Source organism: Vipera berus (genome assembly GCF_964194415.1).
Source record: "Vipera berus genome assembly, chromosome: Z".
NCBI classification, from domain to species: Eukaryota; Metazoa; Chordata; class Lepidosauria; order Squamata; family Viperidae; genus Vipera; species Vipera berus.
This window is the reverse complement of record NC_138205.1, coordinates 482,465-500,051: the sequence shown is the minus strand read 5'-3', so window position 1 is coordinate 500,051 and position 17,587 is coordinate 482,465. Positions and strand designations below refer to the sequence as shown.

Below are 17,587 nucleotides of genomic sequence, written 5' to 3'. Positions count from 1 at the left end.
GCGCGGCGCTGGGGCCCGAGAGGGGCGAACGATCCGACTCCGTCGCGTCCTCCGGGACAAAGCGCGAGGTTGACCCCCGCGCATGCGCCACCTGGGCCCCCCCCGCCCCTCTACGCCGGCCGAGCCATGCGCAGACGCCCATCGGCGGCTCTCCCGGTCTCCCGTTTCCTCCTGCCGGGAATCCTGGGAAATGTAGTCCCTCTGGCCGGGGAGGGCGGGTTGGAGGGCCCCCACGTATTCATGTGGAGGGTGCCGAGAGGTGACATAAAGGGGAGAAAGAGGGCAGCTCCCAGCTCTCCCCTCTCCTTTGTGGGGTCAGCTGCAGCCCCCGGGGCCAAGGGAGCGAGAGGAAGAGGACGCGTGTCTCTGCCAAGCTCACACGACCCGGCTCCTGTGTCCTCCCAGCCCCTGAGCCTTGCGGAGAGGCCGCCTGGGGTTGGCTGAGAGGCCGAACGGTTTGCGGCGGAGGATGGAGAGCTTGTGCAATGCAACGCGGCCGGGCGGGGAAGGAGAGCAGAAGGTGGGAGTCGGAGAGAGACGTCGGAAGACCCGCCCGAGAGTCCGGGCCTCTGATCAACTCAGGGCAAGGGCTGGGGGGGTGACCCGCAGGAGGAGAGCCGGGTTGGGCTACGGGAGGCGCCGATCGGAAGGACTCCCCAGTCGCAGAGCGTGAGAACGAAGACACGAGTGTTTGCGGGGAGCGCTTAAGTTGCTTCCAGACGCCCCGACTTCGGGACTGTGTCCAAAAGCACGTCGGGACTCTGGAAAGAGTGCAGAGAAGAGCAGCAAAGATGGGGGGGGGGCTGGAGGCTAAAACATGAAGAACGCTTGCTGGGATTGGGTATTGTCTAGTTTAGGGGGCCTTCAAACTTGGCCCTTTTGTGACTCATGGACTTCAACTCCCAGAATTCCTCAGCCAGCCAGTTGAAGTCCACAAGTCTTAAAATGGCCAAGTTTGAAGACCCCCGAAGTAAACGGATGTGGCTGCCCTTCCGTTTTCTTGATCTTGCCAACTGGCCTCACGCCGCTGACTCCCCTTCCCAGCGCTCTGCATATGGTTGCAAAGCCAACGGTGATCCAGATGGAGAGGAGGTAGACGGGATCCAGACAACTGGATCTTCCTGTCCTGTTTGGATTGCCTACCATATAATTACTTCCTTCCATAATGCCACGTTTAATTAAATCCAGGACTAATTAACGTCCTTCTCAAAGATGTCTGTAGCCATCAGCTCAGGCCCTGATCTTGCCCAGCTCCGGGCAGCCCTTCCTGCAGGCAGAGGGCTGTGCGCAGGGGGGCAGCCAAGCGGGGCCCTTATTGGGTGGTGGGCCCAGAGGAGCAGACAGCGGTGGAGAGGCCTCCGCCTGACCCATCTCGTCACCCTGGTTTCTTCCTGAGGTCCCGGGCCTTCGAAGCAGGAAGGTGGCGCTTTGCCAGGGCAAAGGGGCCAGCCGGGCAGCACTTGGGAAAGACTTGGCGTTCCCTCTGCATGAGGGAGCCTGCCAGGAGACGGAGATAACACAGCCACACCTTCGCAACTTCCCTGGCTCTGACGTTTCTGTGAAGGGAACATGCAGGCAGTCCTTACAGACCCATTCGTTTAGGGCAGGGGTAGGCAACCTTGGCTCTTTTAGGACTCGTGGACTTCAACTCCCAGAATTCCTGAGCCAGCGTGAGGGAACTATGGCTCCCTTGATGATATTGTGAACTTCAACTCCCAGAATTCCTGAGCCAGCGTGAGGGAACTATGGCTCCCTTGATGATATTGTGAACTTCAACTCCCAGAATTCCTGAGCCAGCGTGAGGGAACTATGGCTCCCTTGATGACTTCTGGACTTCAACTCCCAGAATTCCTGAGCCAGCGTGAGGGAACTATGGCTCCCTTGATGACTTGTGGACTTCAACTCCTAGAATTCCTGAGCCAGCGTGAGGGAACTATGGCTCCCTTGATGACTTGTGAACTTCAACTCCCAGAATTCCTGAGCCAGCGTGAGGGAACTATGGCTCCCTTGATGACTTCTGGACTTCAACTCCCAGAATTCCTGAGCTCAGCTTGGAAACCTCTCCCTTTCTCCTCAGCATGGCTGACTCAGGAATTCTAGGAGTTGAAATCCACGAGTCATAAAAGAGGCAAGGTTGCCTACCCTTGGTTTAGGGACTGAGGTTACTGCAGCACCAGTGATCGTTTTTCACACCTACCACCATTGCAGCGCCGCTGCCCCTCCCCCACTGCTCACATAATCAAACTTCACACATTTGGCGACTTGCACGTATTTATGACAGTCGCAGCATCCGGAGGTCGTGATCCCCTTTTGCGGCCTTCTGACAAACGAAATCAATGGGGAAGCCGGGTTCACTTAACTGGGTTGTTAATTTAACAACTGCTGTGATCCACTTAAGAACCAAGGCAAGAAAGCTCACGACGGGGAAAAAAGTCACTTAACCACTGTCTTGCTCAGCGACGGAAATGGGCTGAATTGTGGCTGCAAGTTGAGGACTCCCTACAGACAGCCCAGGTCTTAAAACGCTCTCGCTGTCGCTGCCGAAATTAAAAGGGTGAAATCGGACAAATCGTTTTACCAGCTGCGTGCAGTAACAGGAAAGTGCAAGCTTCAAATCGACGTACATCTGAACCCATTTGGATCAGAGCTTCCTTTCCGGTCGGACTGGGCTTCCCCCAAACAAAGCCCGCCTCCCCCCCAAAAAAAGAATCGGGGGGGGCACAGATTCACCTCCCTCTCTCGCTTTCTTTCAGGCTGCCTGAAAGGCCAGATAAGAAATGACAAGTTGGATTGTTTATATCAGGGCTCTTCAAACTTGGCCCTTGGATGACTGGTGGACTTCAACTCCCAGAATTCCATGTTAGATGTTTTTGTCCCCAAAAAGGTCATCAGATGGGAGCAAAGATGCCTCTTTGCTCCCACTGGTGGGTCAGGGGTCCCCGGCCCCTGCAGCCCCATTGGAGAGAGTTAATTGGTAAGGGAGGGGCTGAGGACCCCCATAAAAACCTCTGCTCGGGGGGGGGGGCTGCTCTCGCTCTCTCGCTCTGCTTGCTTGCTCTCTCTTTGTTGCTCTCTTGTGGGAGTGATCCATGAGCTCAATCCAGGCACGGATGCCTCCATGCCAGGGAACTCTTTCTCTTTACTCTATCGTTAAATAAAGCTTCATCTGATCGCATCCCTGCGTGCTGCCTTTTTACTTGGAAGCACCTTAACGAACCATCGGTCTCGTGAGGCCATCTCGCATTCCAGTCATCAAAGGGCCAAGTTTGAAGAGCCCTGGTTTATATACAGTTTGGTTTGGCAAGCGATTGCTTTGATTGCACTCTCCCCCACCCCACCCCCAGTGCTGGGTTCAGTTGGGGCCCTGCAGCCTAAAGCCAGCCTTTACTCTTCCCAGTGCGCCCATCTTTGGAAGGGAAGGGGGCACAGGCAGGGCTCCCTCCGAAAGCCCCCAGAGCACTGACGAAGGGCACAGAGGGCGATCTCCGGAGTCTTGAAATCCCAGGAGGAGGAGGAGGAGCGGCTACTGCAGAGTAAATGAAGGCAGACCGCAGACAGAGGCAGCTTTCAGCAAGCTGTAATCAGGGCGGCCCTGGGTTCGGCTCTTGGCACCCCCGGGAGGCCCTGTGGGCGCGGAGCGGATCTCTGGCATCGGGAGGGGAGCAGCAGGTGGAGGCTAGTCCCTGCTTTTTGTACACAGACACACAAATGCACAGAGAGGTCCCTTTTCTTCAACTCCTCTTTATTCCCTATCGGCATAACCTTTATCCGGAGCAGAGGCGCCTCTTTCTCAAGCTACGGGGCAGCTTCCCTCCTGCCCCTCAGTGGCTTTCATGCTGCTGCTGCTGCTGCTGCTGCTGTTTCCGCCTCTCTATCACAATTTTCCACAGCCGCAAACGGATGAGGTGAAGCACTCCGGAGAGGTCGCGCAGCAGCTTCTCCTCCAGCTGGGCGTCGGGGTCCCCACCGGCATCCTCCACCTGCAGGGGGAATGGCAGCCGTGGTCCCACAGCCAGCTGCCCCCGGGATAAAGTGCTTCCCTTTGGGGGAAGTCAGGGGCTCGGCGCCGGATGTGGGGGGTGGGCGCTTAATAAAGCGAAGGGCGTACCTCTGGGGTGTCTCCGAAGAGGGACGGGAGACTCCTGTCTTTCAGCCACGATGAAATTTGTGCCAGGGGCCAAACCCGGTCTCTCACTGCCAAGGCACCCTCCTGAAACGGGTGAGATGAGTTTTGGGTAGAGCAGGGGTCTCCAAACGTGGCCCTTTGACGACGTGTGGACTTCAACTCCCAGAATTCCTCAGCCAGGGGTAGAGGGTGGCGGGATTCCTTTTTCTCAGCACAGAAGATGCTGCAGAGACCCCTGCAGGTGATGGTTTGGCCCCCCCTGGGTTCACGCCAGCCCCGCTGACCCCCTCCCACTGTTTCCCACCCTCCTCCGTAGGCTGCTTCCCGCCGGATGTGCTTGGCTGGTCCCCACCCGCTCAGTCCCAGGACTGAGGCAACTGGAGTTCCTTGGGGGGGGGGTTTCTTCTTTTCATTCCAGAAGGTTCTTCAGGTCTTCTTGGATGAGAAGCAAAGCCTTTTCCAAGCAAACGAGCAAGCCCACACCTTTGGGACAACCCTGACCCTGGAGGGCCGGGAGTGGGTTCCGCATGCATTGTTAAGGCTAGGAAGGGGGCAGAGAGGGGCTGTGGGGCGGGGAGGGGGTCCTGATCCGGAGGGTCCTCTGGGGAAATGGTGGGAAGTGTGGTGGTGCTCACAAAAGGCATCTGATGCGCTGGAAGCTGGCTGGGCTTGTCTCCACGCTTCCCAGCCGGTCTGATCTCAAGATTGGCCACAGAGGAGCTGCCATCTGGACTCCTTGTGGTACCCCATAAATTGGGGAGGGGGACAGAGGCCCCATGACGAAGCCCTCCCTTAGAACAGAGGACCGGTCCATCCTGCCTTTAATGGGATGCTTCTACTAAAACCGGAAGCCTCCGTGTAAAACCCAAACAAAAGCACTGGATAATCTATCTTAGCCCAGAGGTCGTGTGGATCCCAGAGGGATGCAGGTCCACAGCGGGGAGGCAGGTGTGCAGAACAGCAGACGGGGGTGGGCTGGGGCTTCCTGGTGGCGTGAGGGAGGGGAGACGAGCTGCTCACCCCTTGCTCTTTGGCAAACAGGAGGTAAATCACGAAGGACCCCGACAGGGCCAGGAGCAGAGCCCAGGGCAGCAGCACAAAGGGTTCCTCTGTGGGGCCGCCGCCCCCCTGTGTGCCCCCACCGAAGGACCAGGCAGACTCCTGCATGCCCCTCGGAGCCGGCTCTAGTTCACCCACTCTTTGCCGGTTCAGCTGGGCCTGGCTGGCAGACAGCCATGCCATGAAGAGCAGGGAGAGCCGGCACAGTGGCATGGTCTTCCCAGGGGATGTGCTGCATACTGGTTGCTAGGGAACCAGTTGCCAGGGATACCATACTCTGAGGCTTCTGTGGACCAAGAGGGCCATTGTCACGCTGAAGCACGCAGGGGAAGGGGATGAGGATTGGGGTGGGGGGGGGGGTGCCACAGGGGAACCACAGCTACAGCCTCCTTCCTGTCCGTGAACACCCATTTGCAGGCTGGAATCGGCACCGTCCACCAGAGGGGTCTGTGGCCCGGGGCTGACCTCCTCATCTGTGGATCAGCCACACAGGGAAGCCTCCCTCTGGTGTCTCTGGCTGGTCAGCCTGTAGCAAGTGGCCGCCGGAAGCTTCCGTGGCTCGCCCTCACAGTCTGGCAAGGCCCACCACCTTCGCTCGTGCTGGGCTCTGCAGACTGGGAGAGCCACCCTGGCAAAGGAAGGCTGGGTCGGGGGTCTCGGTGTGAGGTTGCATGCCAGCTTTCGCTTGGTGGGACGGAGGCTTGCCCCATCCTGGCCTGAGCCCAAACACCCCAGCCGGCCCTTTCCGCTGGCAGAGACAGTGGCCTTGTTTCTCTCTGCCCTCGGGAACACGGCGGTCCCGGGAGGGAGGGAGGGAGAGGGAGGCGGGCACAGCAGACAACAATGCTCTTGTCACCCTGCCCTGCTGGTTGCGGGCAGGCGTCCACGTGCCGCGCTCCTCCAGCTGCTTGGCCCAGCCTCTTGCTCGGCCTGCAGCCACGTGCTTCGGCAGAGGGACAATGCCTGGGATTCAGCCACTGCCCTGGGGGTCAAAACAAGGGGACGGAACGGCTTGTGCTTGGGAGCAATTCACTAGGGCAGGGGGGGGACACCAAGAAAGCGCAATGTCTCCTCTGCGGCGGCTCTTTGATCATCCATGAGGGGGGCAAGGTGGACTTGGGGGGGGGGCTGCATCTTCCCCAAAGGGGCTTTTTCCAAAAGGCAGCTGGACTGACTTGGGCTTCCGAAAACATTTATCATCCAAGAAGGTCACAAGAAGCAAAAAGTTTTCAAAGAAAAGGAAAAAAGAATAAGGAAGTCCAGTTGCCTTTTGGCAAAAGCCCCTTTGGGGACAAAGATGACCCCGGAGGACAGAGCATCGCCACAGACATTTTGCTCTGCAGTCCGAGGCAGATGCCGGCAAAGCCCCCTCCTCAACGGGACCACCGCTTCTTTATTGGAAGCCCCACAGATCAGCCCACAACACAGCGAGCGACTTGAACAGCTAGGTACTTTAATAACCTGAAATACTGCAAAAGTGCCCTTGATATAAAAGTATTGCCAGCTAGTTCTTCACCCCAATTTCAAACCACGTCTGTCGTACCTTCAAAAAGCCCCCTCCCACTTCAGTCTCAAGGAGGGGGCCAAATGCAGCATTCTGCCCCCAGGTCAGGGGAGGAAAAGCCCTGCCAGGGAGGAGGGGTCCCCCAGTCCAAGGGGGGGAGAGTTTCTCACCAACCCACCGCCTCTGGACCTCTCTTCCCTGCTATGAAACATATCCTGCTCCTTTGGAGCAGGGGGGGGTGAAATTGCACCCCCAGAAGGCACATGCTGGGTTAGTAGCCCAGTTCCCCACCCCCACCCTAAAGGCTGGTTTCACAAATGCACACGCACACACGTGCACAAACCCCACCCCCACCCCCAAATAGGCAGGTTCACATCGGTGGGACTCAGCAGCCTCCCCTCAGGCAACAGCGTCAGCAGCAGCTGCTCTCTGGCCCTCCGTCCATCCATCCGTCCGTCCGTCCAGGGTCACGCGGAGCCGCTGGACGACGGCTTGTTTTTGTGGAGCTGAGCCTGAAAGTGGCCGATCTGCTCCGCGTTGGCCAGGGAGCGCAGGAGACTGTTCTCCTGCTCCAGCGCAGCGTTGCGCTCAGAGAGTTCTTTGATCTGCTCCCGCAAGATCTCCACCTCTTCCCGCACGGCGAACATCAAGTGGCTCTTGACCAGGTCCTGAGGAAGCAGAGGCAGGAGCTGTGAGGTCCCTCCGCGGCCCAGGACGCCGGCCCTCCCCCACCACTGCACCGGCAGGCCGGCTCTGTGACTCAGCCTCTCACAGATCCGGAATAACAGAATTGGAAGGGGCCTCAAAGGTCTTCTAGTCTAACCCACTCCTCAGGCCGGAAACCCTAGGCCAGGGGTAGGCAGGCTTGGCTCTTTTATGACTCGTGGACTTCAACTCCCAGAATTCCTGAGCCAGCACGGGGGAACTGTGGCCCCCTCGTGACTTGTGGACTTCAACTCCCAGAATTCCTGAGCCAGCATGGCTCAGCTTGGAAACCTCTCCCTTTCCCCTCAGCATGGCTGGCTCAGGAATTCTGGGAGTTGAAGTCCACGAGTCATAAAAGAGCCAAGGTTGCTACCCTGACTCTAGGCCATTTCAGACAAATGGGTGTCCAGTTTTTTTCTTAAAAGCCTCCAGTGTTGGAGGATTCACCACTTCTGGAGGCAGGTTAATTGTTCTAACTGTCAGGAAGTTTCTCCTTAGTTCTAGGTTGCTTCTCTCCTTCATTAGTTTCCATCCATTGCTTCCTGTCTTCAAGCGCTTTGGAGAATAGCCTGACTCCCTCTTCTTTGGGGCAGCCCCTCAAAAATATTGGAAGGCTATCATGTCACCCCTCACCCTTCTCTTCGTTAAACTACACATACCCAATTCCAGCAGCCGTTCCTTATATGTTTTAGCCTCCAGTCCCCCAATCATCTTTGTTGCTCTTCTCTGCCCTCTTTCTAGAGTCTCAACATCTTTTTTACATCGTGGTGACCAAAACTGGATGCCGTGTTCCAAGTGTGGCCTCACCGAGGCCTTGTAAAGTGCTATTAACCCTTCACGTGCTCCTGATTCCACAGCAAAAGGGGTCCTTGGCACTGTGGTTTTACTAAGGAGGGGCCAAAAGGGTGCAACTCCCACCAAGGCTGAACTGTTAGCCAAAGTGTCACTGCAGAGTCCCTGACGCCCATCTACAAACTCTTCCTAGCAGGCCCAGGGTTCACGCTAGCCGGCTGCCACAGCCTCTCTCTCTCCTGAGGACAACTACGAAGACGGCAAGTTGCCACTGGAAGCAACTTTGGCCTCTGGCAGATCCCGGCAACTTCTTGGCGTCTCCAAGCCTGTATGAGAGGCCTGCCGGCTGCCAATTGACAGGAGGGAATGGGTGGCTGTGTCTGAGGCTTGCCCGGGCATATAAAACCAGGGCAAGCACATCCAGAAACCCCAAAGGTGCTTTTTAGAAGGCAGCTAGAGTCCCTGGGTTTATAAAACGAAGAGACCCATCTTTCTTTTCTTTAAACAAAACACAGCAGCGAAGTATTTGTAAACATTCCGCTTCTCATCCAGCAATTTAGGAAGCTTGACAGCGAAACGTTTTCAAAGAAAATAAACATTTTCTTTTCAAAGGAAAACCGAGGACGTCCAGCTGCCTTTGGGACAACTGTGCCCTGGATGGCAGAGGATCTCCAGGGACACATCCAGAAACGTCATCCGAGAGGTGGGTCTGGCAGCTGGCAAGGGTTGGGGACTGGCACCCCCTGGGCAGAAGCTGGCTCTTGATCACGGACCCCACGGTCCGCCCGTGCCCATCCACCAGGGCCGCCGCCATCCCTGCCCCGTCTCTCTGGACTTACCATGGCTTGTTCAATCTTGTTGTCAATGGCGATCATGCTGCTGTTGGTTCCGCTGTGGGAGAGAGAAGCCCCCGTGAATCGGATTGCCCCACCAAAGGGGAGCCTGCCCCGACTTGTAAGGCCAGCAGCCCCCGTGCAGTCCTGCTGCCGCCCCACAGGGCTTCTGCTCCCCAGAGCCAGCCCCGCTGACCCCTCCCAAGGCCTGCCAACTAGGCAAAAAGAGAAAAACAGAGTTGGAAGGGACCTTGGAGGTCTTCTAGTCCAGCCCCCTGCTCAAAGAGGACCACGATCCCAGAGCAGGATTCCAGCCAGAAGGGCTGGAAGCCCCAGTGAAGCAGGTGCCCCACTGCCGTAGGGACCCGGCAGATTCAGCAGCCCCCCGGTGCCAGTGGCATGGGGACGGGGTGTGGCCAGGGGGCTGGCACTGCCCCCTCCCGGGCCATTCTGGCCCCAGCAATGTATGCCCGCCCCACCGGGTGGGATAAAAGGCTCCGAGCCCACCCAGGTGTGCGGTCTGTGCACGAGCAGCTCAAATGGTCTCGCAGGGAGGCCTGGCCTGGCTCCTCCCTCCCCCTCCGGAGTCCAGGTGAGCCTTGCTAAGCTTGCAGAGCTCAGATGGGTCAAGCCAGCGGCCCTCCAAGTGGGGTCCAGAGATACATCAGCCGGGGAAACCCACAAACCCAAAGCACTTTGGCTTTCTCAGTTGTTTTAAGAATGAGACCCCCGTGTCTCTCCCCCACCCCGGGAGAGAAGCAGAAAAGACCCATTAAGGTGTGTGTGGGGGTCCTTGAAGTTCTCTGAGCTTGGTTGGTTTTCTTGCAGACATTTCATTACCCAACTAGGCAGCATCATCAGTTTGGGGGTGAAACCCTAACCATGTTCAGAGAGCACCAGGGACCCTGCGATCCTCCTCTTCCTCCTCTGTATAAGCCCCCCTCCCTTCTAGCACCGATGATGTTCCTTAGTTGGGCCATGAAATGTCTGCAAGGAAACCACCCAGCTCAGAGACCACCAGGGACCCCCACAGTCCTTCCTCCTCCTCCTCCTCCTCCTCCTCCTCCTCCTCCTCCCTTCTAGCACTGATATTACCTAGTTGGGCCATGAAATGTCTGCAAGGAAACCACCCAGCTCAGAGACCACCAGGGACCCCCACGGTCTTCACCCCGGAGCTGCAGAGGTTGCTGAGAGAATTAACCAAAGCGAGAGCTGCATTCACACGCCCTGCTTGCCTGTCTTCTGAGTCCACACGACATTCCACACAACGGACCAGCTAAATGAGCGGAGAACACAGCCAGTCCGTTTTGCACAAGGCTCCTTCCCTCCAGAACAACCTTCGGGGGGGGGGGCTGACCCCTCTCTTGACCCCTCTCCCTCCTGCCCACCAGCAGCCCAGAGGCCTCCCCCTGCCCAGACTGCCCCCCCCACTACCTGTGGAGGACCAGCAGGAGGGAGAGCAGCCTCTGGTCCGCCTCCTTCTTTTGGCATCCGTTCAGCTTCTGGGGGTTTGGCGGGGTCTCCTTCGGCTTCCTGCCCCGGGCGGGGGAGGCATCCCGGGATGAAGCCGGAGAGGTGCAGCCCCTGTGCCTGGGGCGAGGGGAGGCCCCCGGATCGGGGAGCAGGCAGCAGCCACAGCCGGGGTGCTCCCACCGAGACTCGTAAGCGTTCACCAGGGATCTGACCGAGGCCCGTCGGCGGTCCAGAGACATCTCCCCCACCTGTCCTTCCGCGCCCGGCTTTCCGCTGGGGCCCAAGGGTGGCACCCCCAAAAGCAGCTGCTAGGGATCCCTTTTCCCGTCTCCCGTCGTCGTCGTGTCCTTCGGTCACCCGCCGGCCCTTCTGAGCCTCGATCCCTCCCAGCCCATCGGCAGGCAAAAGGCTGGCCACAGCCAGCCGCCCAGGCTGGGAAAAGGCTGGCGGTGCGCGTGGCTCCCGCAGGACGGGGCAGGCGACGGACCCTTGCGTGGCCAGCCAGCTGCTGGCTCCGCATAAATAGCCATCTCTGTGCCGGGCTCTCGGCCCCCTCTCATTCACTCTCATTGGCTGGGGGGGCCGGGGGGAGCGCGCCCCGTTCCCCACCTCGGCAGAAAGCAGAGCCAGCCAGCCAGCCAGCAACTGGGGCCTCAGCTGCCCAGCCTGCCAGGCGTGCCAGAGCAGCCGTGCGCCCGTCACTCTCTTCCGTCCCCCGCGCTCAGGACGGAAGTGGTGGGGGGACCCTCCGCTCTCCGCCCCCCCTTTCGTTCTTGGCTCAGATGTGCCCGAGAAGGCGTGCAGGGGGTGGGGGCTGCACAAAGGAACCTTTATGAATTTGCCACCTCTGTTTACGCCAGTCCCGTCCAGGGAGGGGGGGGACGCCGGGGGTGGGACATTGTTATGGAAACAGGGAAAGGAGTCCAAGCGCCTTGCACAACCCAGCAGCCCCGGCCCCCTCGAATGAGGGCCCGGCCTGCCTCCGCCCCCCCGGCCCAGGCAATGGTGCCCTTGGCAGACCCTGAAGCTTCGTGGGCCCCGGGGGGGGGGAATCTAGGAGGCAGAATCAAAGCAACCCCCCTTCCATGGGAACTCTCATTCTGCCCTCTGAGCTGCTTGGTGGTGGTGGGGGCAGAGGGGGTTTTGCGACCACCCTACAGGCAGTCCCAGACTTACGACAGCACATTTAGTGACCATTCCAAGTTACGACGGCGCTGAAAAAAGTGACTTGTGACCATTTTTCACACGACCGTTACGGCATCTCTGCCGGTCACAGGATCAAAATTTGGACACTGGGCAGCCAATTCATATTTATGATGGCTGCAGGGTCCCAGGGGGGGGTCACGCCATCCCTTTTGGCGACCTTCCGACAAGTAAAGTCAACGAGGGGAAGCCGGATTCGTTTAACGACCATGTGGCTCACTTATCAACAGCAGTGGCAGGAAAGATCGTAAACTGGGCCAAACTCACTTAACAACTGCCTTGCTTAGCAACGGGAATTTTGGGCTCAATTATGGTCGTAAGTCAAGGACTCCCTGTACCGGCAACTGCACAACAGTTGCCTAAATTTGCTTCAGCCACAAGTCGGTTTGTTTTGCGGCTCAGCGGTGGGTCAGTTGGCGTTTGTCGAGGTTGCCGGCTTGCAGATGGGCGGACTTCAACTCCCAGAATCCCCCAGCCAGCCAGGCTGCAAGCTGACAACCTTCAAGACACAGCTGGGGGTCTCCGGGGAACAGCAACCTGGTGAAGTCAGTGGGGCAGGAGGGCCCCCCCCGGGCCAGGGATCCCCACACTCAAGGAGGCCTTTTCTGACCCCTGGAAGAATTCTTCACAATGGCACATTGGACAAGCCCCCCGGGGCCCCTCCCTCACAGTGCCCCCTCTTTGCCACTCGCCATGCTGAGCCTTGACTCCCCTTGAGCACGTGCAGAGTGTAAAACCTCCAAGCGATTCACAGCATAGAGCCGAGAGGAGAACCCAGAGCAGGGTAGCCCTCTCTACGACCTCCATCTTTTCTCCTAACCCCCACCCTGCAGGGCTGGCTGGGCGGGGGTGTTGGCATCACTCAGGACATGCTTTCTGGGGAGGGGTGGGCGACAGTGGGGCAGGACAGGCTAAGCATAAAGACAAGATTTGCTGGTTCCGAAGGGAGCCTTCCCCCCACCCCCCTGTGCTGTGGGGCAGAGAGCAGAGTTGGCAGGAAAGGCGCTTCCGTCAACTGACACCCCCCCCCCTTGCTGAGATGCCCGCCTCTAAGCCCTAACCGGCTCTGCCAGCCCTTGGAAGGATTTAATCTGCGCAGAGGGTTCTTTCACCCCGCCTCCTGGGGCAAAATGTCCCACCCGGCCCCCGTGTTTCCGTCTGAAGTTTTACCCCCCCCTTTTCTTCCCTCCTGCCCCCCCCCCGGCCGACACTTAATGTGGCTAAGAATAGTAGAGTCACCCCCAGGAGGAATGTAGTGGGTGCTAGACTGAACCGGCTGGGGGGGGCAATCTTGATAATGGCCCCCATCAAGCTTTTGGGGAGGGGGGAGGCAAGCAGGGCAGGGGGCTCTCCTAGGGCGACTCGGCGGGAGGCAGGAATCGGAAGGCAACCTCCGCTCGGCCCTTGGGGTGCCCTTGGCGCCAGCCAGGACCTCTGCCCAACCTTGGGGGGTTGGGCTGAAAGGGGAGGGAGTGGACTCTGGCATGGGGGGGATGGGATTGAGACCCCCGGAAAACCAGAGGGGGGGGAACGGGCACAAATGTGGGGGAGACTTGGGGGTCCCTCTTGGGCTGGTGGTCAGCTGGAGGGGCTGAAGCAGTTGAGGCAGCATGAATGGATGTGGGGGGCACTCTCCACGGAGGGGCTGCTGTCCCTCCCCAGCAGCTAAAATGCCCGCTGTGGGTTCTGAAACGTCCAGGCACCTGAAGGTCACCTGGAATCAAGGAGAAACTTCCCAAGCAGGAGAACAATTAACCAGTGGAACCGCTGGCCACCAGAAGCCGTGAGCGCTCCATCACTGGGGGGGGGGTTTAAGAAGGGGTAAGACAGTCATTTGCCCAGAATGGTCTCGCTAGGGTCTCCTGTTTAAGCAAGGGGGCTGGACTAGAAGACCTCCAAGGTCCCTTCCAGCTCCATTCTGATTGATTGAGCAAAGAGCAGTGAGCAGGGGCCGGAGGGCGAGGAAGCTGGGCAAGGAAAAGACGGGGGGGGGGAGAGATCTGCCTGTGTTGGGGGGTTACTTGGCTGCTGGCACCTCCAGAACCAGGCGCAGCTCCGGGAGAGCCAGGCTGAGAGGCTGCTGGGGCTGGGCTGGCAGAAGGCTGCCGTGGGTCAGGCTGGAAATAGACTCTCCTCTGCCCCCCCCGCCCCCTCCCCCGGAGCTGGCTGGATCCCCTCTGTGCCAGGATGGAAATAGCAGCAGCTGGGTTGGGAGGGAAGCTGGCCTCAACTACCTGGGAGGCGGCCGAGGGGGGCCGGATCCTGAAATTCTACACGCTGCTTCCCTCCCCGCCCCACAGCTCCCATTTCCCCCCGCCTGCCCCAAAACTCCCCGGGCCCCAACACAACGACTGTTTGCGCAGGAAGAAGCCACAGAGTGCGTCACAGGAGCAGAGGAGGTGGAGAAACACCCCTCCGAAGAAAGACGGTCCGATTTCGTGGAAATTGTCCTGGTACAGAAAATGCTGCCCCGTGGGGGACACACACACACACACACACACACACACACCCCGATCCTTCTGACCACTGGCTGTTGCAGCACCCTGAGCCACTTCCGAGGGGGTTTGGGCTGCACCACCCCCGCAGCACTCGCAACCGCACGCACACACATCCGCTCCTTCCTTCTGACAACACCCCTCTTCCTCAATCCCCCGCCTTGCCCAAGCCTGAACAGGGAACTGCGCTCAGACTTTGGCAGGAGCCCGTGCTGAGGGCAGCCGGAGGCACGTGCAGAGAGCCCAGGCGTCTCGGCATTAAGAAATCCCCTTGCAACCGGCCGCAAGTCAGCTTCCCTCCGATGTGTCACCTGCGCCCCCGCCCCCCTCCGGCCTCACCCACTCGGGCTCTCCATGCGCCCAGCAGGGAGCAGGTGAGGGGGGCCCTGCCACGCCCAAACTCACACCAGGGTTACAAGCCCCCCCCTACAAGGCTTGGCACAGCCCCCCCTCCCCGGCCCCTACCTGTCGTCATCGCTGTCGTGGCCGGCCCCCATGCCAAACATCGACCGGGCCAGGTTGAAGCGGGCCACGCCAAAGGGGTCGGAGGTCCTCCGGTGGGGGCTTGCATCACGGAAGAGCAGGGGAGACGGGGACGATGGGCGCGAGCGGGTCTCTCTGGGCAAAATCTGTCAGGAGGGTGGAAAAGCTCAGCACCCCCCCCCCCAGAGCAAGGAGGAAGGGGAATTGGGGAGGTCAGGTGGGGGCTTTCCACTCTGGCCCTCTTGGGCCCCGCACGGAAGGGGAAAGCCAGGTCAAAGGGGCTTCCCTAAGGGGGGGTTGACTGTTTGCATAGCCCGGAAAGAGAGGAAAAGGCTGGGCAGGGCAGGGCACGCTCCCCCTGCCCTCTGGCCATCCAAAGGCCTTTTCACTGAGCGTGACCCTGCTAGGACACCAACCCTTTGCTGCGGCCTCAGACCGACAGTGCTTCCAGGTCAAGGGCACCTGAACGGATCCCCTGCACCAGGCCTCTTTCCCCCTCTTCCCCGGGCGCAGCTGAAGACTTCCTACTGGAGAGGCCTCGGGCAGGGCACCCCCAAACTCTGCTCGTTCCCCAGCCCTCTTTCCCCTTGGCAGAGGGGCTGGTGGGTGCTCAGCCACGGCTTGCCAAGTTCCTTAAAGGACCCGGGGGCAGATCCAGCACTTCCGTCCTGAAGGCACCAGAGGGATCCAGCATCTGCCCGTCCCCCCCCCCCCGTGGGCAAGAGGGAGGGAGAGTTGCCCCCAGGAGGACGGGCGGAGCTGGGCAACCCTCTGAGAACAAGGGAGTCCAAGCTGCAGGGCGGGTGAGCCCAGAGGACGCCCCCCGAGTGGCACTTTCTCCCAGCCGAGCTCCCTCTGCTCTGGCCTCTCCTGGTGCCTGGCCTCGGTTGGGGGGAGGGAAGCAGAGGGTGCCCAGGACCCCCCTCCACAGGTCACGGGGCTCCCGTCCTCACCTTCTGCCGCTCCTCCGTCTCCCTCGGGATCAGCTGGGTGACGCTTTTTGGCAGCAGGTGCCCCTCCACTCTCACCAAGGGGATGGTGCTCGGCTGGGGAGGGTCTCCGGGCTCGTGGGCACTTTCCTCCGGAGCCAGGGGCCGCGTCTCTGCCGCAACCCGGGGGCTGTGTATAGACGCGGTGCCGGAGGGGGTCCTGCCGGGGCGGAGGACAGGCAGGCCGCCCCCCAGGGAGCGGGCCTGGTGGGCCGAGGGCGCGGGCCCCGGGAGCACCAGCAGGGACTGCAGGCCAGGCCCCCCCTGGCGTGGCATCTGGGGGCCGAAGGGCGAGGAGGGCTTGGCCAGCAGGCCGGCCACCTCCAGCCGGGAGTCCAGGGACTGAGGCTGCCGGGCAGAGTCTGCCAGCCGCCCCACCGTGTGGTGGTCCATCTCCTGTTCGTAGAAGTCTCGGCAAGTCCAGCGCCCACGTTTGTACGGCTCTCCCAAGCCGTGGTCCAGCTTGACCACACGGAAGCGGGAACTGGACACGCCGCCGGTGGGGCCGGGGAGCGAGGGGGCCAATCCTGGGGAACCTGGAGCCAGGGGCCCGTTTTTTGGCCCCGTGCCACCATTGGGGTGGTGACTGCCATTCTCCACAGGGCTGGGCTCGTCCGGCAGGCCCCCCGCCAGCTTGGCAGAGGGGCCCTTGGCATCCCCTCCAGGCGGACCCTCCTTCCCATAATCAGAGGTGACGCTGGTGATCTGGAAGCCGCTCTTCTTCTTCCCCACGCTCATGGTCCCCGGCAGGCTGGGCTCTCAGCAACTCTCCAGGGAACAGAGGCGGGGGGGGGGGGGGGGGCGCTAGCAGAGCTGCTGCTGAACCGGCCGCCCCCGGGCCATCGCCGCACCAGACACCAGGCAGAAGAAGCACCGGTCCAGAGTTTGCACCTCAGGCCGCTCCGAGGGCAGGACGGCACCCCCCAAAGGCGCCGGGGTCATCGGCCCGTGATCGCTGCGGCTGGGCCGGCCGGGCGCTGGCACTCGGTGGCTCCGGCGGGTCGTCTGGCAGCAGCGAGAGGTTGGTGCGCCCTGGCCAGGAGCAAAGGCAGCTTAGGGGGCATCGGCCTGGCAGGCGTCCCGCATTGTTTCACTCCCAGCTGCAACTTTCTCCGGCGGCGGCGGCGGCGGCGGCGGCTCCTCCACTCCGAAGAGAAGCGGCTGAGCGGTCCGCCGGCTCCCGCCTCGCCTCGCCTCGATCCCGGCCCGGAGGGCAGCTCAGGGAGCCGCGGGGCTCCGCTTCGCTTCGGGGCATCGCGGGGCTGGGCCGGAGGGCATCCCCGCCGCTCCGGGGCTGCGACCACCCACCGGACAGGGCTCCCCCGGAGAGAGGAGGGCCCGTCGCCCGCGCGCCCCCCGCCAAGGGCCGAGCCTTCCGCGGGCAGAGTGGCGGCCGGGGCTCCGCTCGGCTGGCTGGCCTCGGCTCGTCTCCCTTCCTTCCCCAGCGCCGCTTCTCTCCGCGCCCGCCTCGGCTGGCTGTTGACAAGTCCCAGCACCAGGAAGTCCGGCCCCCTCCCAACCAGCTGACTGGTTGACGCCCCCCCAGCTGGGCCCGGCCCAGGCGCGCTCGCCTCCTCCGCCCCCCCCGCAGGGCAGCGGCCCCCCCCGCCTTAACCCTTTCCCTGCCCCGCGGCCGCTGCCCGGGGGCCGCCCGCGTGGGAAGCCCCCCCTCGGCGCCCGCGGAGCGAGAAGCAGACTCCGGCCTCGCCAGAAGCCGGTGACTGTCGGGGGCGGGAACCCCCACCCGCCCGAGCATCGCTGGGAAGGCGCCACCCCGCTGCCCCCCATCCCGGACGGAGGCTGCGGAAGGGGCGCCGTCCACCCGAGCGAGCCCCGGAGGAGAAAAGCTGCGCCCCCCCCACGCCCGCGGAGAGCCTTTCCGCTTCTCCCACCCGCCCCCGCCGCCGATCCCCGTTTGGGGGACC

At 61.1% G+C, this 17,587-nt stretch overlaps 1 protein-coding gene across 3 annotated transcripts; it reads right to left on the bottom strand.

The window, feature by feature from the left end:
* Nucleotides 1-3,741: 3,741 nt before the first annotated feature.
* LOC308678161 (TSC22 domain family protein 4-like) lies at nt 3,742-17,147 on the bottom strand. Of its 3 annotated transcripts, none has more exons than XM_081345101.1 (5): nt 15,627-17,147; nt 14,656-14,819; nt 9,026-9,077; nt 4,109-4,210; nt 3,742-3,980 (listed from the first exon to the last, which is right to left on the bottom strand). In XM_081345101.1, the coding sequence occupies exons 1-5, from the start codon at nt 16,398-16,400 to the stop codon at nt 3,822-3,824; spliced, it is 1,251 nt and encodes a 416-aa protein (XP_081201227.1). In that variant the 5' UTR covers nt 16,401-17,147; the 3' UTR covers nt 3,742-3,821. The 3 variants fall into 3 exon arrangements, with proteins under 3 accessions (XP_081201227.1, XP_081201229.1, XP_081201228.1); XM_081345103.1 differs by lacking the exons at nt 3,742-3,980; nt 4,109-4,210 and adding exons at nt 6,618-7,357; nt 10,454-10,765; XM_081345102.1 differs by lacking the exons at nt 3,742-3,980; nt 4,109-4,210 and adding an exon at nt 6,618-7,357.
* Nucleotides 17,148-17,587: the final 440 nt, after the last annotated feature.

What these genes read in the sequence shown, in the direction of transcription:
- LOC308678161 (XM_081345103.1), bottom strand. Translation starts at nt 16,400, where the DNA reads ATGAGCGTGGGGAAGAAGAAGAGCGGCTTCCAGATCACCAGCGTCACC. An exon ending in AGACGGAGGAGCGGCAGAAG is followed by an intron (nt 14,820 to 15,626) that starts GTGAGGACGGGA and finishes CCCTCCTGACAG; the next exon opens with ATTTTGCCCAGAGAGACCCG. An exon ending in ACAAGATTGAACAAGCCATG is followed by an intron (nt 7,358 to 9,025) that starts GTAAGTCCAGAG and finishes CTGCTTCCTCAG; the next exon opens with GACCTGGTCAAGAGCCACTT.